The 20,253-nt window shown below is 37.9% G+C and overlaps 1 protein-coding gene across 10 annotated transcripts in view; it reads left to right on the top strand.

Annotated features, from left to right (window-relative positions):
- Nucleotides 1-20,253, top strand: part of LTBP1 (latent transforming growth factor beta binding protein 1) — a 383,440-nt gene that overhangs the window by 316,890 nt on the left and 46,297 nt on the right. For 7 of the 10 annotated variants that reach the window (XM_046660948.1, XM_046660942.1, XM_046660940.1 and 4 more), the window contains one exon: nt 18,368-18,493. The exons of the other annotated variants lie outside the window; for them this stretch is intronic. In XM_046660948.1, coding sequence (XP_046516904.1) covers nt 18,368-18,493 — 126 coding nt within the window. The remainder of the gene's footprint in view (nt 1-18,367; nt 18,494-20,253) is intronic. 10 annotated transcript variants of the gene reach the window in all.

Below are 20,253 nucleotides of genomic sequence, written 5' to 3'. Positions count from 1 at the left end.
TAGTTGAACAAACATCTGGCACAGCCAGTGGCCTCCCCACGCAGCGCCTCTCAGCTCCACCCCGTGTCCCCATTCTCTGAGTGGGAAGATGTGAGCCCAGTGCAAACTGCAGACTTTCATAGCTGTTTAGTGACACAAATGCCCTTTCCAGCTACAGAGCCTTTGTGAGCTCCCTCAGTAAGGAAAATGGAGACAGAGCACTTTCCCCGTTTTCTTGGTCTTTTACTACACAAGCTTGTTAATACAATTTGAAATATAAAAGCCGAAATATTCTTCTTGGATTTTTTTAAAGCAGCTAATCTAAAATGATTTTGTTCATGAGGGTTTTCATCCTTGACCTTATTTTGGATGATAAAGAGAGAATGTTCTTCTGTATATTTATCCCACTTTCTTGTCTTCAAAAGCCTAATGGAAATGAGAACTAGGGACATATTGTAAATACTTGAAAAATTCTTAGCAAACACTACCCTTTTGAAAGTTCAAAAAATATTACAAAATTTAAAAACGTTGTTTATATTTTACCCTCATGTAAAAGAACATTTATTAGCTGTGTTTATTTTTAAACTTATGAAAGGGCGTGTGGAGTGGGGAAAGAGACTGGAATGGGGAATGCACTCAGAGGGTCAGGTGAGCTCTGGGGAGGGTATGGAGCTGAAATGCTGCAGATCCAGTGTCTCATCATTAATGCTTAACAATCAAATATTACCTCTGCTTTGAAAATTAAATGTGTCTTACTTCCATTTTCCATTATCTGTTTAAATAGTCATAATTCCTAAACCTTATAGCCTAGAACATTAGGATTCCAGTCTACTCTAAACACATAACAATGCTGTTATAATTCTTTAAACAAATGATTAAGAAATTCACTCCATAATAATTCTCCATCACTTTCTACGGGACAAATAGTAGCATATTCTGGACAGAGTATTCAAGCAATTCCCTTGCTTTGCAGTGGCTCGTATAGAAAAGTAGTTAAATTTTTAAGGAAAGATGTATTGCATTGCATATGCTCTTTTGTTTTCACTTATATTCCTATTTTTAAAAAATGGAAACAGAAAAGTAGCTTGACTTCATTTTGCATTTGGAGGAAATTAAGTTTCACAGTGTTTGAATGGCTTAGATACAGATGGGGAGTGGTGATCAGGATTACTGCTCAGAGTTCTTAATATTTTAGTCAAATATATCTCTTACCAGTGGGAAAGAGAGAGACAAAATGAGCTTTTGAAATGGTCAGGATTTTCTTTCACCAGGAAATATAGCAGTATGGATTGGCTCTTTTTTTTTTTTTTAAGTAAACTAATTGCTTAAAATGCATAAAGAGAAGTGTGTAAATCATAAGATACAGCTTGATAAACTTTTACAGAAGGAGCGCACTTGGTAATGAGCCCCCAAACCCTCCCTCAAGCTTCCTCCTAATTATTACCCACTCTCCTCCCCAATACCCACACACAGCAGTAAACACTATTTTGTCTTCATTACTGTGGCTTTGTTTTGCCTGTTTTTGAACACTGTATCAATGGAGTCATATGGTAGGTACTTGTTTTTGTCTGGCTTCTTTCATTCAACACTATGTTTGTAAGCTTCACCTATGTTATATGTAGCAGTACTTCATTCATCTTCATTGCTGTATAGTATCCCACTGTATGAATATTCAATTATGTATCCATTTTACTGTTGAGAAACATTTGGGTTACTTCTAGTTTGGGACTGTTGTGAATAAAGCTTTTATGAATATTCTTGAACATGTCTTTTATTGGACATAATCACTAATTTCTGTTGGATATTACCCAGAGATGTAATTTCTAAGTCATAGGATATATGTATGTCTCAGCTTCATAGGAAACAGCCAGTTTTTGAGAGTACCGGTTTACACTGCCACCACCCAAGTGTGAGAGTTCCAGTTCCCCATCCCTGTCAGCAAATGATATTATCCTTTTAAAGGTTAGCCATGCTGAGTAACATTATCTCATCATGGTGTCACTTTGCATTTGCCTTATGAGGACTGATATTCAACAACTTTTCATGTCCTTATTGACTCTTTGATATTGTTTCAGTTATCCAATTCTGCATAACAAACTTCTTCAAAATGAGGTGCTCAGTACAACAACTCTCTTGAAGTTAACTTCAGATGAACCCAAGTTCTTAGTTTTAATGAAGTCCAGTGTTTTAACTATTTCATTTGATATCAGTACTTGGATCCATAATCTTTGCAAACTGAAGTCATTATGATAATCTTTTATATTGTCTTCTAAAACCTGTATTGTTTTATATTTTACGTTTGGAATCTCTAATCACTCTGAAAGAGATTTTTGCCTATGGTGTGAAATAGAGGTCAAGACTTAACATTTTTTAGGAAAAAAATGGATGTTCGATTGCATCATTACCATTTATTGAGAAGAGCACCCTTTTCCCACTGATCTACAGTGGTGACTTTGTTATGAACCATGTGGTCAAAAATATATGGGTCTATTTCTTTCTTCTTCATTCCGTCTATGGGTTTATTTATCTTCCCTTGCACCAATAGCATATTGTCTTAATTACAGTAGCTTTATAATGAATTTTAATATATGGTACTGTAAATTTTAAATTCTTCAATTTTGTTCGTAATTGAGATAGGACTATTCTTGGCTCTTTGCATTTCTATATAAATTTTGTAATCACTTTATCAGTTTTCACAAAAAACTGCTGAGATTTTGATTGGAATTGCATTGAATCAATAGATCAATTTGGGGAGATTTGATATTTTACAATATATTGAGTCTTCCAATCCACAAATATGACATCCCTCTGTTTATTTAGGTTTTTTTATTTGTCCTGGTGTTTTGTTGCAGTTTTTTTTATTTTTAAAGGTGTGCCTTTTTTTGGTGAGGAAGATTGGCCATGAGCTAACATCTGTTGCCAATCTCTTTTTTTTTTCTCCCTAAAGCCCCAGTACATAGTTGTATATCCTAGTTGTAAGTCCTTCTAGTTGTTCTATGTGGGATCCCACCACAGCATGGCTTGACGAGTGGTGTAAAGGTCCCCACCCAGGATCTGAACCTGTGAACCCCAGGCCACTGAAGCAGAGCACACGAACTTAACCACTGCACCACCAGGCCAACCCCTTATTGCAGTTTTTTGTGTAAAGTCTTGCACAACATTTTTTAGACTTATTCCTAGGTTTTCAATATTTTTATATTGTTGTGAATGGTATTTAAAATGGTTTTTACTCTTATTGTTTGTTACTAGTGTATACAGCTACAATTTGGGTTTTGTGCATTGACTTTGTGTACATGACCTTATTAAATTCACTTATTTCTGTTAGTTTATCTGCAGATTCTTTTGGGTTTTGTACATACGCGATTATGTTGTCTATAAATAATGTAGTGCTAATTTTATTTCCTTTCAATAATTATCCCTTTTCTTATTACATTGTCTAGAATCCCCACTACAGTGTCAAATAGAAGTGATGATAGCTAGCTTCCTTGTCTCATTCCTAATGATAGCAGGGAAAGCGTTTAATATTTCTTTAAGTATCTTTGCCGTAGATTTTTTTAAAATAAGGAAATTCTCTTCTATTTGCGGTTTGCTAAGTCTTTATCATGAATGGTTTTGAATTTTAATAGATGCTTTTTCTGCATCTGTTGAAATAATTATATTCTCCTTTATTGTGTTAATGTGGTGAATTACAGGAATTGATCTTTTGAAACAAGCTAAATTTTTTTCTCTCTGTGTAGCTGTTCAAGCATGTTTAATCTAGGGCTGAGAGTACAGGTCTATAGTGCTGGAACCCAGACGACAGCTGTCTTGTTCTGCTATCCTTGACGTGTGGTTTCTGTATCATGGTCCAACTTGATAGCTTCAGTCCCGCCATCACATACACATTCCAGCCATATTAATTTTTTTTAACGAAAATATCCTTCCATTCTTGTAATAAACCTCACAGTCATGATGTGGTATCCTTCTTATATATCGCTGGAGTCAAATTGCTAACTTTTTCTTTAGAATATTTCTATCTGTGTTCATGAGAGAGGTTAGTCTTTAATTTTCCTTCCTTTTAATGTCCCAAGAAGTTACAGAGTCATGGTTGTTCCGGTTTCATAAAATAAGTTTGCAAGTTTCCCCTCTTTCAGTTTTTCTGGAAAAGTATGTGTAAGCTTGGTGTTACTTCTTCCTCAGATGTCTTGAAGAATTCTCGAGTGAAGTCATTTGGGCCTCAAGATTTTGGTTTTGTTTTGGGAATATGTGCGTGTTCTGGAGGTTTTATAATTGCAGTTAAGATTTCCTTAAAGGATAAAATAACATTCTCTTTTTTGACTTTTTATGCCAGTTTTGGTAGCTTTTGTTTTTCAAGGAATTTATCCATTTTAGGTAAAATTTCCAATTCATTGGCTCAAAGTTGTTCATTGTATCTTCTTATCTCTTTGTAGTATGTGTAGATGTGTAGTGATGCCTTTCATTTTTTATTTTAGTAATTTGTGCTTTCTCTGTTTTACTCTTACTCAGTCTTCCTCGGGGTTATTAGTCTTTGCTAATACAACTTTTGTTTTTCTCACTCTCTGTTTTCTATTATGTTAATTCCTGCTTTTATATTTATTTTTCCTCTCTATTTTCTTTGGATTTAATTTGTCTTTATTTCTAACTTCTTGAGATAGATACTTAGATTTTCAGCCTTCTTTGCTAATATGTGTGTTTATGGCTAATATTTCGTTCTAAGTTTTGATATGCTGTATTTTGTTATTCAGAGAAAAATATTTCAAGTTTATTGTCCTTTTTTTTGACCAGTAAATTATTTACAAGTATTTTGCTTAATATCCAGATACTTGGGAATTTTTAATTCTTTTTGTTATTAATTTCTATCTTATTGAGATACCACTCTAGTGAGAGAATATACTTTTCAATGACTTCAATCCTTGAAATTTGTTGTGGCTCAAAATATGGTCAGTTTTAGTAAATATTCCTTTCATATTTAATGTGTATTCTGCAGTTGGACCTATGTATGTTAATTAGGGCCAGTTTGTAAATTGTGTTGTTCAAGTCATCTATATCTGTTTTTTATCTGCTTATTGCATAATTGACTAAAGGGGTATTTTATAATCTCCCATTATTATGGAGATTTATCTGCTGCTAATTTTGATTTGTTGGGTTTTGTTTTATATATTTTTCTGACAGTGGAATTAAATATAGAATTTTTGGATCTTCCTGGTGGATTGACCCTTTTGTCTCTTTGAAATGTCACAATTTGTCTCTACCAATGCATCTTGCCTTTAAATTTACTTTGTCTTTTATTAGTATAACTACATATGCTTTCTTTCAGTTAGGTTTTGCATGGTTTATCTTTTCCCACTTTTGCATGTACTTATATTGAAACATCTTTCTCTTGTAAGCAGGATACATTGTTTTTTTCTAATCCAGATTGACGATCTTTGTCTTTTAATTGGAGAATTTAGTTTATATGCATTTAACATAATTACTGTATTTGGGAGGTTGGATTCTATACCCTACTCTTTGTTTCCATTTGTCTTGTCTCTGTTCCTTTTCTATTCCTTTTTTCTTTCTTTTCTTTTTTTTTTTTTTTTGCCTTCTCTTTGGAGTATTTTTTATTATATCATCCCCCCAACTCTGCTTTTTATATTTGTATATTTGTATATATGCTTTGTATATTTTTCAAAGAATGCTTCCCTATGATTTTTTAACTGAATCGTGTATGAAAGGAAAATAAAATGCACCAAAAGTTGTTTGGGATTTGAAACGTATTGGCCCTAGATCTACTTTCACATAATAAAAAGTGAAATCGTATACAATACTTATTTGTATACAGTAGAAAAATCACTCTTCAGATAGAAAACATTTACAACTGGCAACTTACCATTTGTTTCTGAGGAAGGGATTAGGTCCAAAGTGTTTTTATTTTGCATTCAACAGAATCTCTGAATTAATGTTGACAAGATTATAATTTTGGGCAGGATCTTCAGAGTTTTTGAAACTAAACAAATATAGCTTTGTCTGCAAAAAAAAAAACTTGGCTAGATTAAAAAAGTGATGAAAGTTTTTTTGTTTTGGGGGTTTTGATTTCTTTTTACTTTTTTGTTTTCAGTTGCCATTGTTGAGAATTGCTGTGGTTTCCTAATGTAACATATGTGTATACTATTAATAATAATTATCAGCAACATTTTCTCGTCTGTAATTTTTATCATTTCAAGCAAAACGCTTTATTTTTTTAGTTTTTGTGAGGAAGATTAGCCCTGAGCTAACATCTGTTGCCAATCTTCCTCTTTTTGCCTGAGGAAGACTATTGTTGAGCTAACATTTGTGCCAATCTTCCTGTACTTTATATGGAGTGCTGCCTCAGCGTGGCTTGGTGAGAGGTGCTAGGTCCATGCCTGGGATCCAAACCTGCAAACTCCTGGCTGCCAAAGTGGAGTGTGCAGACTTAACCACTACACCATTGGGCTGGTCCCAAAACGCTTTATTTTAAAATAAAACATTTTATGGTTTCTTAATTGTCAATTGGAAGAAACATTTGAATGTTGCAAGTTTTTCAGTATATTTTACAATATTCAAGAATATCTATTCTTCTTTCATTTGCACAGTTTTATTTTACTCATTTGTTTATTCCTGGTTAGGGTACAGTATAAACTTGGGTATATACTCAAGTTAAATAATTCTTTTACTTGCAATATCTTCAAATGGTTGATTGCAAACATATAATTTTTCTGGTTTTAATAGTAACACATGTTCCTTGTAGAGAATTTAGAAAATGTTGAGAAGTCTAAAGAAAAAAAAAATCACTTATTCACCAACTAGTTAATATTTGGCCTATTTCTTTTGTGTAGTTTTGAGTATTTAAGTGTTATAATAAAATAATCTCTCATACTTTTTAGCTTTTTCACTTAGCATTATATTATTTGTATTTTTATAATATTTAAACCCCTTGCAAAATAAATTTTTGATGACCACGTAACTCCATCACATGACTGCACCATGTATTTTTAAATGTATGCTCCTAATTACGGAGATACAGACTGTTTCCTTTGTTGTTGTTGCTATTTAATGCTCTATGAGTAGGCTTGTATATAAACATTTATTTTCATCAATGATCGTGTCCCTAGACTAGATTCTAAGACATTTCATTACAAGATCAAAGGATATTAACAATTTTATGGGTCTTAATACCATACCTCCTTGCTTTCTGGAAATGTTCTATCAGTTTCTGCTTCCATCATCACCCAGTGAGACCTCCTAGCTCCTAATGCTCTCTCCAAAAGGAAACTCAAGTTCATATTTTTCTCTGTTAATTTGACAAGGAGAAAATAATGCCTCATTTTAATTTGCATTTACTATTAGTGAAGTTAACTTTTATATTTATCGTCTTTCTTTAAAATATTTTTTGGCTGTCTGAAGTAGTTTGTGTTTTTCTGACTGATTTCTGTGCATTAAGAAGAATAATCACTTACCAATATTTTACTCACATTTCCCCCATTCTTTAATTTGCCTTTTAATTTTGTAGTGCTCTGATTTCTTCTATTGCTGCTCTACTTTGCCATTTTCCCTATTCTGCTGTGATCAATTGTACTTATTTATAGTTCTTATAGTATTTTATCTTTAACTCTTTCATACCTCTGGGATATAAAAGTGAATGCTTTCTTGACCGTCAGTTCTTTTATCTTCATTCTAGAAGAGCTTTTGAAGTTTGCCTTTGAAAATTTCAAATTAAGTTCCTGCACTATAAATTCTACTTTGACAAGTATCTCCAGTGCAGCTTTAATTTGACTGTTGCTTTTGGATCGGATGGACAATGACTAGGTCCCCAGCTGCTTTTCTAGTCCAGCCCCATTGTGTCAGCGCTGCTTTCTCCCGTGCTATGGCTGTGGCTGCTTAGCCTTGGGTTTTGGTGATAATGTGATCTGCTATCTTTTTAGGGTCTTCATAAGTGTTCAGTGAGGGGCAGGAAGAAGCTGTGTGAGTAGACACATTTTTCAACACAAGATGGGGTTGGAAAAGCTTCCAAAAGACTCCAGCTGAGACTTGAAGAGCTTAGAGGGCAGACGAAGGTTATCTTGGTGGAAAATGTGGGCTGGGAACTGCAGAGGGAGCGTGTCCTGGCAGAGTAAATACCACAAGCAAATATTTGGAGACATGAAATATTGTATAGGTTTAGAGACACTGTAAGTAAATTCGTTTCAGTTGAACATATGAGAGGAGGAAAAGGTAATATATAAAATAAGAGCTAAAGAGGTAGGCAAAGGCTGAATTGTGGAAGCCTTGCTTGCTTTTGTACTAAACAAGTGCTATGTTTAATGTTGCCATCGCACACCTATTATGTGCCACACTTTGTTCCAGCCTATGGACATATGCTGATGAGCAAACAGACATGGCCTCTGCCTTTTAGGAACTGCCCGTGCAGGGGGCAAGCAGTAAGTACACAGTAGCTTTCCAAAAAGCATATGACCACAAACCGTTACAGCTGCTGTGAAAGAAAGAAGAGAGTCAATGAGAGGAAGGAGGAGGGAAAGCGAACGCATTTCACCTGAAGGATCTCTTAAGCGATGGCATTTGAGTTTGGCTCTACAGAGTGAGTTACTCAGTGGAAGAGTGAAGTGTGGGGGTCGCAGGTGGGCTGGAGCATTCCCAGGTGGAGTTGTAGCAAGGGCAAAGGCTCTGAGACAGGAAAAGTATTAGGTGCATTCAAGGGGGTGAAAAAGGGTGACGCCTGGTGCTTAGAGGGAAGGAGGCACAGGGATGGGCTGGAGAATCAGGGACAGAATAGGCAAAGCCTCACTGGAAACGTCAAGAGTTTGGATATCATTCTAAGTGAAACTGGAACAGACTGGTGGATTTTAAGCAGGACAATGATGTATTATATTTCATCATTTCTAAGGCACATATTTTCTTCATACCTTAATATTGGGATGCTTCTTACAGTTGACGTGATTTTTTTAAAGAAGCAGTGTGACCTAGTTTAAATTGCAAAGGTTTTTTTTTCTTTCTTTCTTAGTGATACGTAAAATTATTGTATTCTTTTCAGTGTATGGACTCTTAGATTTGATTTTCTTCCATACTCTAACTTATATTTTTAAAGTGTATATCACCCAGGGTGCTGTTTGGAAATGGAATTAGAGGGGCAAGAGAAAATTCAGGGGGTCTTCTAGAATGTTGTTCAGGCCAGACATGTTGGTAGCTCAGGTTAGATGAGTAACAGTGTGATGAAGAGAAATGAATGACTCAAGAAATGTTTTGGAGATAGAACCTGGTATTGGATTAGAACATAGTGTTGGGTTGGATATGGGGTAAGAAGGAAAAGGAATATTGAAGATAGATCCCTGGTTCTGGATTTAGCAAGTACATATCTGGAGGCAGCATTTGCTGACATGGTGAAAAATGAAGCAGAGTGTTTTTTAAAGATCAAGAGTATGATTTGGATGTGTTAAATTAGAGTTGCCTGTGAAATATCTATGTGAGTGTGTCAGGCAGGCTATTGGAGCAAGTTAGATCTTAGTACTTAGAAGAGAAGTCTAGATTGGAGATACAAACTGAGAGTTGTCAGATATAGATGGTATTTGAAGGTGTTAGAATGGATGAAGCCATCAAGAAAAATCATAAAATGAGAAGAAAAGAGAGCCTAGGACCAAGCCCTAAGAAACACCAAAATTTAGGGGTCAAGTAAAAGAGAAATGTTGTGTAGGTATGGCCAAAGGATTAAGAGGAAACCCAGGAGCATATAAAACCATGGAATCCAAGAGAGGAGGGTGCTTTAAGAAGAAGAGAATGGTCGGCTGCATTTACCACTGACCAATCTATTAAGATGACAGTCAAGAAGAGTCCTTTTGGATTTTACAAAATGATGCTTATCAAGAGACATTTCAGTGGAGTCCTATATATGAGAGCCATCCAAGAGCAAACAAGAACTAACGGAGTGGACACAGCATGTGTAGAAAAGTCCAGAACCTTGACTGTTAAAAGGAGATGAGAAGCATAATTCTAGCTGAAGAGATTATGTGCAAGGAGGCTCTTTGTTATTTTTAAGTTGGTAACAGGGAATGTTTGATGCTGATGGAATGATCCAATAGGGAGGGAAAGAGGGAAGTAGAAGATGCAGAGGCCGAGAGGCCAGCTAGGAAAGCAAATAACTTGAGAAGCCAAGTGTGGATGAGCTCCAGAGGGTGTGTGGCAAGGGCCTTTGTACTGTTTTCCATAGAGAAAAACTGAAGTTTAAGCAGAGAATTATTTGATTGGACTGTTTCAATAGGCTAGTCATTCTCTCATTATGCAGAATGGATTTGGAATGGCAATGAGTGGCCAAATGCCCAAAACCCATTAGAATGCCATTGCAGGGATTTAGATGAGAGATGGTGAGGCTCTAAATAAGGCTGGAGAGGAGGGGAGAGAGTGGAGATAGAACCAAGAGATAAAAATCAGAAGAGCGTGATGACTGGATGTGGGGAGTAATTGAGAATGAGTCCCATGTTTTTGAAATAAGATGACTGGGATGCCGATTGTTATTTTAAAGTGGTTTTCGTTAGAATGTCTTTAACTATGGGTAGTGACTATATGTTGTCCACATAATAATTGATTAAAATCAGAGCAAAGTTTTGGTTTAGCTTCTCTGGCACTTCCAGCTATTTTTAGAAGTCAAATGGGATGCTGCTCTGGGTAACTTTTAAAGAATCATTTAAGTAAATCTTCTAAAGTAGTGAGTTTCAAGCCTGGAAAAAAAATAATTATCTCTCATTGGCTGGCCTTTTTTCTTTAGAACTTATGTGCTAGAAAGTTGGATTTGGAATAACTTGCTACCTCTGTCATTTCTTGTTTCTTAGGCTACCAGCTTTCAAAACATACTTGTAAGCACCAAGGTCCCTAGGTTTTTCCCCACCCTTCTCTGTCAGGCAACAGCATGGCAGTCAAACTCTGCGCAAGGACATCGTCTTTTGCTCTTTCCTGGCTCATCCGTATTTCCCAGAACAAAGTTATTTTCCATAACACATATAAGGCCCATATTCTTCAGCCTTGTCGATGTTGCCAGAACTCAGTGGACCTTTTTTAAAAGGCTCTTTCCATATCCTATTGTATTGTCTGGATCCTCTCCAAATCCAGTTTTTAATTTCCTATTGGCTAAATTTTATTTTTTTTCTTTAGGCCTTGCACTCATCTTCTGTTTAATCCTGGCCTCTCTCCTACTCTTGTGAGAGAGACCTTAATCTCTTTTGAGTCAGCAGCCATGCCATTTTAAAATTCCTTTGGACAGCTATTCAGCTGGTTTAACGTTGTTCAATCCCACTTCTTGGCTGGGATTTACTGTCTCCTGGTCGGCTTCCGTTCCTTTCAATAAAGAGTATGAGGGCTGTATTTCCCCTGAAGCAGGAACCCTACTTCCCTTACAGTGTAAGCCCCTTTTCTTTGGCTCTGTTTTCCTAAGATTCTGGCACTAAATATTTAACCAATTCCATTTGGTCAGGAAGCCCTGGGCTGAAATAGTGGGTCATTTCCTTTTTCTGAAGAGATCCAGAGAACACCAATGCTAGACGTGGTCCTGGGACCTTCTGCGACTTACACATCTCTAGTACTCCATGGGCTTTTCTTGCAAGGGTCTTCTAGAAAAATAGCATCGTCAGGACCTACAATAACTTGGATATTTAGATTTCACGTGTGATAAGATTCAATGTAGAGGCGTGGTTTAAGGGCAAGAGGAGGAGGGTACTTGATTAAACTGCAAGTAAATAAGTGAAAAGTAGAAAAGTGTGTTCTCACTTCCATGTTTGTGATGAACAAACTCCAGTATCATGCTGGGCTCACAATTTGATTTGTTCTGTTCATCTTCTGGAACTGACTTTTATAATCATATCACTATGGTGGGAGGCAAGAGGACGTGATGGATAGAGCCACAAACTTATTCAGAAGATTGTTCCTTCACTAGGCTCTGTTCCTTTTCCAGCGCTACCACTAACTGATTGAGTAGCCTTGAGGCAAGTCCCTTCAAGTCAAGACAAGAAGACAAGCCATATCATTCACCTCAAAATCTTTTTTTTTTTTTTTTGAGGAAGACTAGCCCTGAGCTAACATCTGCCAATCCTCCTCTTTTGGCTGAGGAAGATTGGCTCTGGGCTAACATCCGTGCCTGTCTTCCTCTACTTTATATGTGGGATGCCTACCACAGCATGGCTTCCCAAGCGGTGCCATGTCCACACCCGGGATTCAAACTGGCGAACCCTGGGCTGCCGAAGCGGAATGTGCGCACTTAACTGCTGTGCCACTGGGCCGGCCCCCACCTCAAAAATCTTTTGATGACAGGAAGCCTTTTTCTTCCCAACCATGCAACAGCCGTGGAGATTTTTTTTGTGAGTGCTCCATTACCAAAAATGACACTCTGTTCCCATCATCCACCTCTCTAGGGTGCCCTGGCAGCAGAAAGAAGGCTCATCAGTGAACTCCTTCCTCACATGAAGTAGATATGTCTTGCTCAGAATAAGGAGAAAGAAAAGCAACAACATGAAGAGAGGATGTGTTAAGAAATTGATAAAAAGAAGCACTTTTTTCTTAATTCAAAACAAAACAAGAAACTGAAGAGTATATCTGAGAGGAAGAGAACCAAATCACTTAATTGATTTTTCCCTTTCTCCCGACACACATAGACTTTTCTCTAAATAATACAGGAAATCTAATGGAATCATTGAAATTTTATTATCAATTTCATCGTTAAGATCTTTGCACACAGTTGTAATTTTTTGGTTAGTAAATAGGTTTACCAGACCCCTGCTCCTTTGGAAAATCCTGCTTCCTTTCCATGCTTTTTCCTTAGTTCACAGTTTACCTAAGTATGAGGGTGACAACAAGTGTCTGGCCTTACACCTTTGAGAATTGAGGGTACATGGTTGGAGTTCTGCTCTTATATATAGAATCCCTGGTAACAATCACTAGGTTTTGGAAAACTTTTGGTCTATTTAGAAAATGTACTAAGTAAAAAGCATATGGACAAGGAAAATTGATCTACCAAATAGGTCAATGGTTAAAACCCTCAGAGTGTGGGCTTGTCAGTCACTGACAACATTGCTACTTAAGAATGAGCCACTGGCAGTTCTAGTTGCTCAGGACTGTGCTCTATTTCTCTTTCTGACATTTAGGTAATCTTGTTATTGGAGAATTCACATAAAGATCCACTATCCTTGAGCTGTGTAATTCTTTCTTGAATTCATTTCCATTGCAACAGTAATATGTATAGTTGCTTTGTTCAGTAAAATATTAATAGCAAAAACTTGTGTGAGAAATCGGCAATTCTTATGGTAACATACCTAATTTATCTGGATTGCCAACGGAGAGATCTCTGGACAGTCACTCCTTGTCACTCATCTGTTGGACAGGATGACTGATGAGAATATCATTCATAGTTCTTATAGATGCCAAAGCAAAATTGTTTTCGTAATTTATAGATTCACCCTTCATTAAGTGAAAAGAAAACCTGCAATATTTGGATCCTTCAAAATTTAGTTTCATCTTCAAAATTCAATGTTGGCAAAACAGTATGGCTTTCACTTGTCCATTTAGTGAAGCTCGCATCTTGGTAGGGCTTTTATTTAACACAATAATAAATTGCCTTAACATTTAGTTTTATTTTTATAGAGTCAATCTTAGCAATTCTTATAGGTCTATTTATACAGGAGTAACAATGGAAAAATACTGAGAGCTCAAAGAAAATTCTGAGATAATGTTTTTTTATACAAGTCATTAGAGAAGTGAAACAAATGTTTTCCTCTTATTAAGCTATTACCTCACCTCATTGTTGAAAACACAAAACTGCTGAGAGTTACAGTATATCATTTTCGTAACATATTAATTGTTGAAGAGCTAGACTCCAGCAGGCATTCCGTGTTATTTTTTCCAATTCATTCAAATCCAAAATGTTGCTCATCTAAACTTTCTCTATTAATCAGTGTTACAGTAAGTCTGAGACTGCAAGATGCCCAGTAATTCATAACCGGCTCAGGACTTGTTCACTTTAAGGTCAGTTATTCAGTTCCTAAGCTGGTGATCATTAACAAGAAATCATCATCTGCTATAAGTGCATAGAATTAATAAGAAGGAAAGCAAAAGGTTTTACTTTAAGAACCTGGACTAAAAAGCCACCAGATTTCTAGTTGCTTCTTTCCCTTCCTCCCTCTTTGCTGTTCACCATTGATACTGAACCTCTTAATCTCAAGTTTGGGTGCCTCATGCACAATGAGCCAATCACTGAGACACCAGCACTTGGAGATGGAGAAAGGTTTATTGGAATTGGACAAAATGAGAAGGTGGGAAGATAGGTTTTCTCAAATCTGCCTTAACAAAAGAAGAAAGCAGGAGGTTTTATACAGCTAAGGGGCTTGGAAGGAGGAGTTTCGGAGAAACAGCATGGAAATCCTGTTCCTTTCACTCCAGATAAGGCCTTGGACAGTTAGACTCCTGGGTGTCGGTGGCAGCTGGGGGCTGATTTTCTGGTGATCATCACTTCCTGGAAGGCATTCTTTTTCTTCTGCAAAACAATCTCATAAATCCTTGTGACCCTTGAGTCACCCCTCAGGTTAAACAAGAAAACAGCAAATTAACAAGAGTAACTTCTTTTTCATCTGTGTCTGTATTGGGAACAAGGTTGAAGGGTAATCATGTTCTTATTGAATGTTTATGGTAACCCTCAAGTACCGGTCTTCACCATCTTATTTTGGTAGGGAAATAAATTGCTGGTGAGGTTCAGTCAAAGGTTCCTCACCTGAAAAACTAGGCTTGATGGTACAACAATGGTATAAAATGGTTTGGGAGCAGAGAGGAGGGGCCCTGAAATCTGCCACATAGGAGATGCCACACAGGAGATGTCCCTTGGACTGACTCCTGATGGGCCAGGAGGAGTTTCTGAGCAAAGCAGAGAGTGGGGAGAATTTCTAGTGAAGGGAGGGTTGTGCTCCAAGTTAGGGAGAAATTAAAGACCATAGGGTTTTCAAATAACTCTAGTATACTAATAGGCCTGGAGTATAAATTGGGAAGGGGGTCAGGTAACAACTCTGGCCAGACGTGTAGCTAGGAGCCAGATGATGAAGGGTGCTCTTTGCTCTGCTAAGGAGAGTGGTTGTTATCCTCTAGCCAAGAAGAGATACTGAATATTCTGATCAAGGGACTGACACGGACAGGTTTGCAGTTTGGCAGAGAGTGGATTAGAGGGAGAGAGGCAAGACTGGAAATAAGGAAACCAAATAGGAGTATGAAGAGTATCAGGAAAGATAGATAAGAGAGTTTGACAAGGGAGGGCTGGAAAAGAGGAGAGAGAGGGAAGGGTGACACTAAGATTTTTGGCTTGGGTGACTGTTTGGATTCTCTGCTGAAGGGAACATAAGAGAAATGGAGGTGAGGGGAGTACGTTCACTTATTATGAACGTGTCCAATAGGTACTAGATAAATGGCTCTAAAGGACAAAGGTCAACCTTTGAGAGAGACTGGGAAGTCATTAGTATGTAAGTGGTAATTGAAGCATTTCTGAGTTTCTTTCCAGCCCTTAAATCCTGTGGTTCAATGAACACCGTAATCTCTTAGACAAACGCCCATTTTAGGAAGTCTAAAATTAGCAGTGGCCTGTGTTAAGTGATTTGCTGACACAATGCAGTTGCTTCTCTCAAGGTTGTGGTCAGTAAATAAATCGTAATTCCAGCCTTATGCTGACATTGAAAATCCATCAGAACAGATTTATTGACTGTCTTCTTTGTGTTAGATGCTGCAAGGGAGATTCATTTTTTTAGTTGTGAAATAATTTCATTGAGTTTTTGGTTCAAGTTGAGTCAAAAAAAAAGAAGGATAGAGGTAATAATTTCTCACTAAGGTGGAAGTGCGATTTGGTAGAAAGACAGTGAATTCAGTTTTAGACTTGATAAATTTGAGATTATAGCAGAAGGTCAAATGGAAATGATTAAGAATAAGGAGGATCCTGGCTTCCTTCTGAAGAGTTGGGATTCATTCTGAGGCCCGTGGTAATTGAAGTCAGGAGAGTCTGGAGAAAGTGGAGAGGGGACAGCTGAGAGGATGCAGCAGATCCCAGAGAGGGCCTGAGCCCTGGCAGACACCACCTTTGGGCTGTGGAAGGGTGAGGGCAAGCCAAAGTGGTTAAAGGCAGAACAAGAATAATATTCTGTCATGGGTCATGAAAAGAGAGTTGAAGGAGGGAGTATTGACTAAACTTAGAAATCAAGGGTGATGATGACTGACTGGAAAATGATTGTCAAATTTAATGATAAGGCAGCCATTGGTTGGTGGCCTAGTGGTTAAGATTCAGCACTCTCATCGGCATGGCCCGGATTCATTTCCCGGTCAGGGAACCACACCACCGGTCTGTTGGTGGTGGTTCTGTGGCGGCTGCGTGTTGCTGTGATGCTGGAAGCTATGCCACAAGTATTTCAGATATCAGCAGAGTCACTCATAGTGGACAGGTTTCAGCAGAGCTTCCGGAGTAAGACAGACTAGGAAGAAGGACCTGGCCACCTGCTTCTGAAATAATTGGCCATGAAAACCCTATGAATAGCAGCAGAGCACTGACTGATCTAGCTCCAGAAGGAGAGAAGAGGGCACAAAAAGACCGGGCAGGGTTCCGCTCTGCTGTACACAGGGTTGCTAGGAGTTGGAATCCACTCAGTGGCACTAACAATGGCCATTGGTGGCTTTTCTCAGAGGAGTTTCATGGAATAAAAAGACAGATTGTAGGTCATGGCGGAGGAGGAAGGGGAGGAAGAGTAATAGTGGGCATGTATTGTATGCTCCCTACGTTACGTACCAGCCAGTGTCCCAAGCACTTTATGTGGGTAGAATTCTAGGAACATACCAATATTGTTAACATTATTAATATTGTTACCATTACTTCCTTTTTACTGTGAGGTATATTAGGAAATAAAGGCAACGAGTGTAGACAGTTCTTTTGAGACATTTTGCAGCAATAGAAGGAATGGAAAAGCACAATAGGTGATGTTGTGGTTAAGTGAAAGATTTCCAAAGAGATTTTAACATTTTTGAAGGCAGTGAGGGAAGGAGCTGGAGGGGTGGGGGGGAAGAATTGAAAATACTGGAGAAGGAGGAACAGGTAGGACTAGAGGGAGAAGAGACAGGTAGGGATGGGAGAAAGGGTGCAGACTTGAAAGGAGAAGGGACACAGTTTTCTTTGAGTTGAGAAAATTAAGGAAAATTTGTAGTCACTCATATTTTACAGTTCAAAAGAGGGACAGTGTCTGAACTTAAGCTTGATAGTGTTAGAGAATTAAGAAGGGAAGTGAGACAGCTACTGAATAGCATTGCATGCATCTTCTTTTTCTTCTACAAAATTTCTTGACTCGGTGTTAAAAAAAAGTTTAGAAAGAGGAAAGCTCAATGCTCTTAACTCCCCCAAACTATATTAGTCAAGTGCTATTTAACTTGTCATTTTCTTTATCACTTATTTTGTATTTGAACATAAAAGGAAAATCTTCACTTGTATTTGGATGCAGTGATTGCATTTTCTTAATTGCTTCTCCCAAAACCTGCATTTGGGCACTGTGAATCCAGAGACTAAGAGGACAGCGAGCCTATCAGATGAAGTGTGCAGTAAACGAGGAGAGCAGGCTGGAATGGGAAGGAAAGAATGGCGAGGAAAATCGGGAACTGGAAGGATCAAGAAGAACTGTATCTAAAAGTCCGTTTGTAACTTTACGATTGAGACATCACTTTTATGAGGACATCTTTATGAACGGAGGATAAAAAGGCACAGGACCACTATCTATCATCAAGTTTGTAGAGAACAAAATGAATTTACAAGTTGGCCAGTTGGAGCAGCATTGACATTTAGGACCTTGAGGGGCTGTAACTTGGAGACGGGAAATCTTTTCTTGTGAATAACTGGGACTGGCTGGCTACACTGAGAACTCATCAGATTCTCCTCCCCCTACCCCCGCCTTCGTGGGAATGCTGTTTAGACTTGATCAGGGTTATCCATAGGGTTGAGTAAACCATTGCCCAGCCAGGCCAGTGCTGCTTTCAGCCCCCAACTCTGCAAGTAGAACTATTAGCATTTACCTCAATCGAAAAAGGTGACAATACTTTCACGTATTTCCTCTGTGGGAAGAGAGTTGAGAACATTCAGAAAATACTGACCATGGCAATTGCAGTAGTTGCTTCAGTTTGCAAACATTTCCTGAGGAAAAGTAAATGTTTTCTCATAGGACCCAACATTTTGTCTATTAAGATGTTTTCATCAAAACATTTTATTTATACATAAAATGTTTTAAAAGTTCCTTCTGTGTAAACATGATCATCTCATACTAATGGGGATGTGTTGAGCGCCTCTGTCTATCCATTCATAGCTGGTGTTTGTCAGTCTGTGTTTTATGTCTGATGTTAAATGTCTTTTTTGCAGATATTGATGAATGTGTAAACAACACTATTTGTGACAGTCACGGGTTTTGTGACAATACGGCTGGCTCCTTCCGCTGCCTCTGTTATCAGGGCTTTCAGGCCCCACAGGATGGGCAAGGGTGTGTGGGTGAGTTTTTAGATTTTTTTCCCCCAACATGTTTCCCATCTCCCTATTGAAAAGAAATCAAAATTATCAACAATAGGAGAAATTGTAAGCACGATAATTTGGGCAGAATTTCATCATAATTTGATTTTGTCAGACAATTGGGGATGTGGAAAAAGGTCCTAGGGCTTCTGAAATGGTTAGGGACATTAAGAAATATAGAAGTGTAACTTTGAATTTAAATGTGTATTAAAAAGAACATCTGTTCAAACTCTTAGCTGAGTATGTGGAACTCTTCTGTCCCTTCTGCACAGGAAATAGTCTGGTGTGTGGTGTAGTTTGTCTGTCTTCAAAATGCACCTCCTTAGGCAGTGCATTTGAGGAAAACGGTTGGCAAGAGTTTCCATTTCCAGGAATGACACCCGTAACTTGATGCTTTGGATTGTGTGACGGTGTTTCTTCAGTCTATTCTGTGATTGATGGAGCTGGAAGGAAAATCTTGAATACCATCAGATGTCCTCGAATATGGTCCAGCATGTGCTCATATAGAAGAAGAAATTTCATATTTCATTTTCTGTTCAGCTGTGATTTCTTGAAATCCAATTCATTATGAAACATATTTACAATTAGAGCAATTAAATGGGAAAGAGAAGAAAGGTTATTAAATTCCAAACTGCGCAGATAACAAGACTTTTTCTTCTTACTTAAGAAAAATAGCTCTCTTCATTTCATAGAAGATGGCATTTGAGGGGTTGGTCACTTTTTGGTTTGAAACTTTGTGGTGAAAGCACGAATTCATTTCCCATCCAGATTAAATTGGGAAAACAAAATCTATTTGGAGTTTTAATGATAAAAATCACTTGAATCGTAACCACTTTAAAGCTAACACCATTGTTAATCACTACTTTCAACTCCTGCTTTAGTTTCCTTTGCACTAAAATGCAAACAGCAGAAGTTGTCTGACATTCACTAAATATTTTGACTAAACAGGTCATATGATCTGACCCCCACGTATCTTTTCAGCCTCACCACTTCCTTCCTCACCTTTATGTTCCAGCAAAACTGCTTGTGGTTGCCCGTGTCATGTGCAATTATTGGGCTGCTGTTTGCTCCTTCTGCTGGGAGTATCCTCCCGACCTCCCCTTGTCTGAGCCTGGATTCCTCTCACTCATTCCCAAAGTTGGATGTCAGATGTCATCTCCCCCCAGATGCTGTCTCTGCTCTATCTCTCACTCTCAGGCTGAGTTGAGACCCCTCAGAATACCACCTTGAACGAGTTCTATTATAGTATTTACAGCCTTTTTGGAAGTGACTTAATTATGTGTATACTGCCTGCAGCCTCCTTCTCTAAAACAACAAGTTCCATTTGGTGGGAGAACTTTCTCTCTTCCCTGGCTGGAATGTTTGGCCGGTTTGGAGGGGCTCAGTAAATTTTGTTCAACTGTTAACTCTTCAGGTATGAGATGTCAAACCACTGACTCCACATAGCTCCTGAGCCCCTGGCTAATGTCCATTTTTCACTAGCTGGATGAGCACACCACACCCATCTTAACATTCATTTCAGCCCACGAAACATCACCCATAGAGAAGTAAGGTTTATCATCATTTTAGTGAACTCAACAGGTGTCCTTGTATTTGTCTGTTTAGTCAATCTTCCAAAACTAGTAACTAAGTATCTATTATATGCACTCACTACACTGAGTGTTCTGTAGAATTTAAGTGATAAATTAGCCCTGAGACCAAATTTTGGCCATGGTGTTTCCTCTACTTGGACCCTGGCTGTC

Source organism: Equus quagga, chromosome 5, assembly GCF_021613505.1.
Source record: "Equus quagga isolate Etosha38 chromosome 5, UCLA_HA_Equagga_1.0, whole genome shotgun sequence".
Lineage (NCBI taxonomy): Eukaryota > Metazoa > Chordata > Mammalia > Perissodactyla > Equidae > Equus > Equus quagga.
This window is presented reverse-complemented; position numbering and strand designations above follow the sequence as displayed.